The 6988-nt window shown below is 43.3% G+C and overlaps 2 protein-coding genes and 1 non-coding gene across 3 annotated transcripts; 2 read left to right on the top strand and 1 right to left on the bottom strand.

Moving 5' to 3' along the window:
* The first annotated feature begins 134 nt into the window (after positions 1 to 134).
* Positions 135 to 5865, top strand: LOC128263108 (GMP synthase [glutamine-hydrolyzing]). The gene is made up of 10 exons (XM_052997825.1): positions 135 to 503; positions 2135 to 2242; positions 2305 to 2609; positions 2860 to 3160; positions 3227 to 3323; positions 3616 to 3985; positions 4053 to 4245; positions 4312 to 4713; positions 4771 to 4962; positions 5021 to 5865. Exons 2-10 carry the CDS (start codon positions 2153 to 2155, stop codon positions 5120 to 5122), a joined length of 2052 nt encoding a protein of 683 aa, XP_052853785.1. The 5' UTR covers positions 135 to 503; positions 2135 to 2152; the 3' UTR covers positions 5123 to 5865.
* On the top strand, positions 2639 to 2774 carry LOC128263591 (small Cajal body-specific RNA PsiU2-38.40.4). The gene has a single exon (XR_008268459.1). It is a non-coding gene; the product is annotated as a small Cajal body-specific RNA PsiU2-38.40.4 (non-coding RNA).
* On the bottom strand, positions 5757 to 6912 carry LOC128263110 (uncharacterized). Its single transcript, XM_052997828.1, has 2 exons — positions 6280 to 6912; positions 5757 to 6132 (listed from the first exon to the last, which is right to left on the bottom strand). Exons 1-2 carry the CDS (start codon positions 6829 to 6831, stop codon positions 5899 to 5901), a joined length of 786 nt encoding a protein of 261 aa, XP_052853788.1. The 5' UTR covers positions 6832 to 6912; the 3' UTR covers positions 5757 to 5898.
* Positions 6913 to 6988: the final 76 nt, after the last annotated feature.

Genomic DNA, 6988 nt, shown 5'->3' with positions numbered 1-6988 from the left:
TTGCCAATAAAACATAATATTACACACAATGGAAACAATTTAAACTAAAGACTAAGGACATTAGAACTCTGCTCCCCAAAAAATACCCATATCTCTCACATCTGGTATTTTTCTTTTGCCGCAAGACTCCGGATTTTTTCGCTTCCAAGTTACGGTCATACGCTCGTCAATAAGTCATCTTTCGGCTTTAATTCACGAAAAATTGCAGAAAAAGCGAAATAAAAGTGCCTAGAAGAGGCCAATCGAAAGCAGCCGAGTTGCAGCCGTGAAAATCATAGTGGAAACTTTGCCAGCGGTGCCAAGGAAGCCGTGGAAACGCGGAAAAGCAGCCGTAGCAGCAACCAAAAAAGAAAGAGAGAGAGGAGACCGCTAACAACGGATCGCGAACTAGTGTTTAGGCATTAAGTTTTCCGCTGCTCGCCACGGTTTTCCACGGCCTTGCCCACGGACTTACCGCCCCGCCCCCCTGGAAAAACCGCCTGCCAAGTGACAACGACGAGCAGGTGAGGCTATATGGCCAAAGATGCCCGAACCGATCCCAATAGAAATCGCCATGCGGCACAGCTCCACCCACAAGTCACCACCCCCTTTTAAATGCTTCAACTTTAACCGCATTTGCCATTTTTTCGCCCTATGCGATTTATTTTGCAAACATTTCTCGTGGCCATTTTGTGGTTATAAGCGCCGCTTTTAGGCGGCTCCACGTGTGTTTGTGTGTGTGTGTCTGTGTGTGCGTGTGTACTAGCTACTTGTATATTGAGTTACAAGCACGCGGCCTCCCACCTTTTTTTTTGTTGTTCTTGTGTTGTTGTTTCTGATAACCTTTAGCTTGTTGTTATCAAAAATATAAGAGAGAGAGAGAGAGCCAAAAGAAGAACAAGGCTTACATCACAGGCTTCGTCAAATCGCATCAGTGACCTAATGCACTTTTAACCCCTGGAGTTGCTGCTGCTGCAAAATGAAAAACACAAGAAAACTTGCAGAGTTGCCACAGCCATTTGTCTCATGACTTTTTGTTGTTTATTTTTATGCATTTTCCTTACGCATTTTCTTTTCCTTTCCTTTTCTATGTTTCTCTGTTTTCGTTTACCTGCCATTTCTCTTTCGCTCTCTCCCATGCTTTCGCTCTCACTCTCTCTTGCATTTTCGCCCGTCATCTGGCGGTCAGTAGCCGGCGCCCCTTCCCCATATCATGCCATTGCATTCCGATTCCTCTTCTCATCCTCATCCTCTCGCATCCGAAATTGTATTCTATAATATACGAAAATCGTAGATAACTTTGGCAATCCGAAATTTAGATTCCCTTCCAGTTAGTAATAGCTAAATTATTTAAATTTTATTTTAACTCTGATGGTCATTGAATTGAAACAAAACTTACTAAACTTAATGTCTAAACAAAAGTTTATTGTGGTAGTCTCATATGATGCAAAAACTGGATATATCACTAACAAATAGAAATTGTGACGTTATATTTTCCCTAAAACCATACTTTAATTATGTCATTCAATTATAATAATAATTTGCTTTAAACACAATTAAAATTTTTATATATAAACATCATTATTTATGGCTTTCTATTTTAAAATATATAAGCACTTATTCATTGATGTTGATAAAATGCAAACAATCAAGTGTTATAATATGACCCAAATTACTTATTTACTTTTTGTAAGGGCATAGAAATCAGAATCGCCACCCCGCACCTCAAATCATTTTTCGTAGGCGTCGCCTCTTTGGCCTTGTTTTTTCTTCGCTTTGAGTTTTCGCATTGGAGTTTTCCTTCCACATTGCACATTCCACCTTTCTGTGACCAGAAAATCTTTGCCAATGTTTGTTGTCTATCGTAGAGCGTCCTGGCCAGCTGCATGTTGAATGTTTCTGCGAGTGCTCCACAAGATATTGCCGGTATGTGAGTCCTCTCAACCACCTCCCTGAATCTCAATCCCCGCCAATGCCCCGAAACTAAACCCCAATCCCCCACCTCCTAGCCAGCTTTTAGCCTTGTCTCTTTAGAGTCGATTGCAGCCACAACTGGAGCATAAATAAGCCGCAGAAACGACCCCACCATCCAGTAGAGATTCGGTGTTTGTTTCGACGATTGCTTGACTGACATTTAAACTTTTGCTCTTTGCAGTGCTGCAACGATAAAGAAATGAACTCAAACATATTTCTGGGCACAGCAGAGAATGGCCTGCGGCACGATAAGATTGTTATACTCGATGCGGGAGCACAGTACGGCAAGGTGAGCTCATACCCAAATCAACTTTCAAATAATAGGCTAATCCGTATATTCTCCCCTTTTAGGTAATCGACCGCAAGGTACGCGAACTCCTGGTGGAGTCGGACATCCTGCCACTGGACACACCGGCGGCCACGATACGCAACAATGGCTATCGGGGCATAATCATCTCCGGCGGACCCAACTCCGTTTACGCCGAGGATGCGCCCAGCTACGACCCCGATCTGTTCAAGCTGAAGATCCCCATGCTGGGCATCTGCTACGGCATGCAGCTGATCAACAAAGAGTTCGGGGGCACTGTGCTCAAGAAGGATGTGCGGGAGGATGGCCAACAGAACATCGAAATTGAGACCTCGTGCCCGCTCTTCAGGTGAGCCAGTAATGGAGGCTATTTTCGATAGGGCAGCAACAAGAAAGTGCTTGAGTTAATTGAGTTTATTTAAGCGCTGATACAATGCTGCCAGAACAATTTCAATGCCAAGAACAGTTCAGTTTGATTCAGTTTACAAACTGGTCTACACGTGGCCGAACATTCTTATTATGTAAATGATTAGTTCGATTGGCTTTACTTAAGCTTTGCTTTGTAATTTACTAAAATCAATCTCTTTGTTTCCCCACAGTCGCCTCAGTCGCACACAGTCCGTGCTTTTAACCCACGGCGACAGCGTAGAGCGGGTGGGCGAGAATCTGAAGATCGGTGGCTGGTCCACGAACCGCATTGTGACGGCCATTTACAATGAGGTACTCCGCATCTACGGCGTCCAGTTCCATCCGGAGGTGGACCTAACCATCAATGGCAAACAGATGCTATCGAACTTCCTGTATGAGATCTGCGAACTGACGCCCAACTTCACAATGGGAAGCCGAAAGGAGGAGTGCATACGCTATATCCGCGAGAAAGTGGGCACCAATAAGGTGTTGGTGAGTTTGAAAAACCATAATGCCCACTAGATAGTTGCATATCTAAATGGAATCTATATTTTACAGCTGCTGGTCAGCGGTGGCGTGGATTCGAGTGTCTGTGCAGCTTTGCTTCGCCGTGCCCTGTATCCTAATCAGATAATTGCGGTGCATGTCGATAATGGTATGAAAATCAGAAGATAAGAGCCGCGCAACGTGTACATACATTAATAACTATGCCAAAAATAGAACGTAATATTTTTCTTCCGAGCATTTTGACTAAAATAAGTATCTTTATAAAAATTACACAATTTCTCTGTTATTTAAAGATAACTTAGTAGTCAAAATAATTTCTATTCCCCCAAAATCAAAATTTTTGTTTTTGAAATGCCTTAAAACATAATTTTGAAACAGACTAATCTTATTATGTTTTCTAAAATGAAAATCAACACTAATTGATTTGCATTCTACTCAAGGTTTCATGCGCAAGAACGAAAGTGAAAAGGTGGAGCGTTCACTGCGCGATATCGGCATCGATTTGATCGTCCGCAAGGAAGGCTACACGTTCCTCAAAGGCACCACGCAGGTCAAGCGGCCGGGCCAGTACTCCGTGGTGGAGACGCCCATGCTCTGCCAGACCTACAATCCAGAGGAGAAGCGCAAGATAATCGGTGATATATTTGTCAAAGTGACCAACGACGTGGTGGCCGAGCTGAAGCTTAAGCCCGAAGAGGTTATGCTGGCCCAGGGAACGCTCCGACCAGATCTGATCGAGTCGGCCTCCAATATGGTCAGCACCAATGCAGAAACAATCAAAACGCACCACAATGACACGGATCTGATTAGGTAATGTGATAATAATCTTTTTTTCAAGGAATTCTATACTAATGTTCTTCGCATTTTATTATTTTAGAGAACTTCGTAATGCGGGACGTGTTGTTGAGCCACTGTGTGACTTCCATAAGGATGAGGTGCGCGATCTGGGCAATGATCTGGGTCTGCCGCCGGAGCTGGTGGAGAGGCAGCCCTTCCCCGGTCCTGGCCTGGCCATCCGCGTCCTCTGCGCTGAGGAGGCATACATGGAGAAGGACTACTCGGAGACTCAGGCATGTTGGCCATTAATAATTCTTTATCAAAGGGTTACCTTTAATAAATTGATTTATTATACACAGGTGATTGTCCGCGTGATCGTGGACTATAAGAATAAACTGCAGAAAAACCATGCACTGATCAACAGGGTAACGGGTGCCACAAGCGAGGCGGAGCAGAAGGATCTGCTGCGAATCTCCGCCAACTCTCAGATTCAGGCCACCCTGCTGCCTATCCGTTCAGTGGGCGTGCAGGGCGACAAACGGTCCTACAGCTACGTGGTGGGCCTGTCCACGAGTCAGGAGCCCAACTGGCAGGACCTACTCTTCCTCGCCAAGATCATACCGCGCATCCTGCACAACGTGAACAGAGTGTGCTACATCTTCGGCGATCCCGTGCAGTATCTGGTGACGGATATCACGCACACCACACTCAACACGGTGGTATTGTCGCAGCTGAGGCAAGCGGATGCCATTGCCAATGAGGTAGGACTTAATTTGACTTGGACTTAAGTAAATTGTCTTAATGTATATCGTTCTTAGATCATAATGCAAGCTGGTCTGTACCGAAAAATCTCACAGATGCCTGTCGTCCTTATACCCGTGCACTTCGATCGCGATCCCATTAATCGCACGCCCTCCTGCAGAAGATCGGTGGTGTTGCGCCCGTTCATAACGAATGACTTTATGACTGGTGTGCCGGCTGAGCCCGGCTCAGTGCAACTGCCAGTGCAAGTGAGTGCATCTCCAAATTCAACCAAAGTATACACATTAAACACTGTTTCGCGCGCAGGTCCTTAATCAAATTGTGCGCGACATATCCAAGCTGGATGGAATCTCGAGAGTGCTGTACGACTTGACAGCCAAGCCGCCGGGCACCACCGAGTGGGAATGATGCGTTCAAACCAAAACTTTCAACAGCCATTTCATAGAAGTAGATGAGACAAACAATAATCAACCAACCAACAAGCGGCGGGCGCTCGATAGGAGGACAATGGCCGATCGGTCGGTCAGTTGGCGTAACGATCGAACGGCGGATGGATCGATCCTAGCCTTCGAGGCCATCGCAGCTGCTCCTGCCTTTTAGAGAGACACGTAAAACGAGCAATTGAAGAGGCGCAAATACAGAACTGGAACTGCCGCTTCGGAAATTCGAAAACAATTCAGGTTCATAATATCGATGATGCATGTGTGTAATGTGTAATTAATGCGGAATTAAGCGAATCTAAGCGAGATCTAACACAGACGGCAAACTATTTGCCAGGTAATACTTATGTACATTTTCATGTTTTGTTCCTTTTGTGAAAAGGAATGTGCCCACAAACCACGTAACAAACAAAAACAATTAATTTACGCATTTTTAGTTATATACATAAAATATATATATATTATATACATACAGATATTAAATAATTGCAAACCCAAGTTCTGAAAGTTGTATATTTGCAAGAGAGAAAGTGTTTTCGTGGCAAAAGGCATAAACAAAAAAAGATTGTAAGAATACGAAACAAAAATATTGTAAGCTAAAATTATGAATTGTTATATAAAAACGTCTATATTTAAAAAATGGCAAAACCAGAAAAACAAAACCATTCTGATGATACAAGAAATGTAATAAAACGAAAATTCGATTTAAAAGTATGTTGTACTGCATTGACTCCTGTTAGAACATTACGATTTAATCTTTGTCTTTAAGTTGGTTAAATAATAAGGTCCTCCACTGGTGACCTTCTGCATTTTTTGAAAGGCTTCTCGGGACAGAACCAACTTGCTTCTCTGGTGGTTTCTCAACTTCTCGAACGAAGCCATCTTTTCCGTGATGGGAGTGTGGGTTTTCGGTTTTTCCGCCACTTTTTGCAGCATCTTTGAGGGAAGCTTTTCAAGAGTAAATCTCGGAGACTTGAACTGCATAGGATTTTTAAAGAATAATAACAATTGTACTGAGACAGAAAATAGTGAAATAAGAAAAAGGTATGGTTTTTCATTTGATGACTACTTTTTCTGATAAACCATAATGTTTACCTTTATCTTTTAACTCATAGATTAACTCACAATTTCCCTAGGTAAACTTTTCCTTTCTCTGTGAAACATGCGATTGAGAAAGTGAAGTTTGTCCTCGTAGAATAGTTTGGGTCTCGCTGTTTCGCCCAAAAGTTTGGCCCCCTGCTCTTGGATGCGCTTCAAATCGACATTATAGCGCAGCCTGTGCATCATATGCTTCCAAAACTCCGGTGGGGAATCCGGTTTCATTTCATGGGCAATCGCCTCCCAGATTTCCTCCTTGCGCTCAAAGTTAAAAAAGTCCCTATCACATTGATTCCACAAACACTTGTGATCCTCAAAAAGGGCGATTAGCTTTAACTTAACCTTTGGGCTTTGCCTTAACTGCGGACTGGGTGAGAAGTTGATTGGGGTTCTCCTCAAAGAGGTCCCATCGGTGTAGGAATAGTAGCCCGTGGAGGAGTCAAAGGACGTTTTACTCTGTTCTTCGCGCTTCAATTTGGCCACCAGAAGGGCTCGGCTTCTCCCCAATGAAGGAGTCCTTTCGAAGTAAAAGTATTCCGTGGTGGAAGATGAATTTCTAGGCCGTCCCTTGCGATTCATTTTAGATACTAGAAATTTGATTTACAGAAAATTTAAGCTGCATTAAATAACACTTTAAAGTGTGACAAACTAGTCAATTGAAACTTTATCCAGAAACATAAAATTTAAAAACTTTAATAAGTTTTGCTTCTAAATTTTCTCCCATTCCCATATGTTT

The sequence above is a fragment of the Drosophila gunungcola genome, unplaced genomic scaffold (genome assembly GCF_025200985.1).
Source record: "Drosophila gunungcola strain Sukarami unplaced genomic scaffold, Dgunungcola_SK_2 000001F, whole genome shotgun sequence".
NCBI classification, from domain to species: domain Eukaryota; kingdom Metazoa; phylum Arthropoda; class Insecta; order Diptera; family Drosophilidae; genus Drosophila; species Drosophila gunungcola.
The sequence above is the reverse complement of the archived record's forward strand: the minus strand, read 5'-3'. Positions and strand labels throughout refer to the sequence as shown.

What these genes read in the sequence shown, in the direction of transcription:
- LOC128263108 (XM_052997825.1), top strand. Translation starts at nt 2,153, where the DNA reads ATGAACTCAAACATATTTCTGGGCACAGCAGAGAATGGCCTGCGGCAC. An exon ending in TGCGGTGCATGTCGATAATG is followed by an intron (nt 3,324 to 3,615) that starts GTATGAAAATCA and finishes ATTCTACTCAAG; the next exon opens with GTTTCATGCGCAAGAACGAA. An exon ending in CGGATGCCATTGCCAATGAG is followed by an intron (nt 4,714 to 4,770) that starts GTAGGACTTAAT and finishes TATCGTTCTTAG; the next exon opens with ATCATAATGCAAGCTGGTCT.
- LOC128263110 (XM_052997828.1), bottom strand. Translation starts at nt 6,831, where the DNA reads ATGAATCGCAAGGGACGGCCTAGAAATTCATCTTCCACCACGGAATAC. An exon ending in AAAGTTTACCTAGGGAAATT is followed by an intron (nt 6,133 to 6,279) that starts GTGAGTTAATCT and finishes AATCCTATGCAG; the next exon opens with TTCAAGTCTCCGAGATTTAC.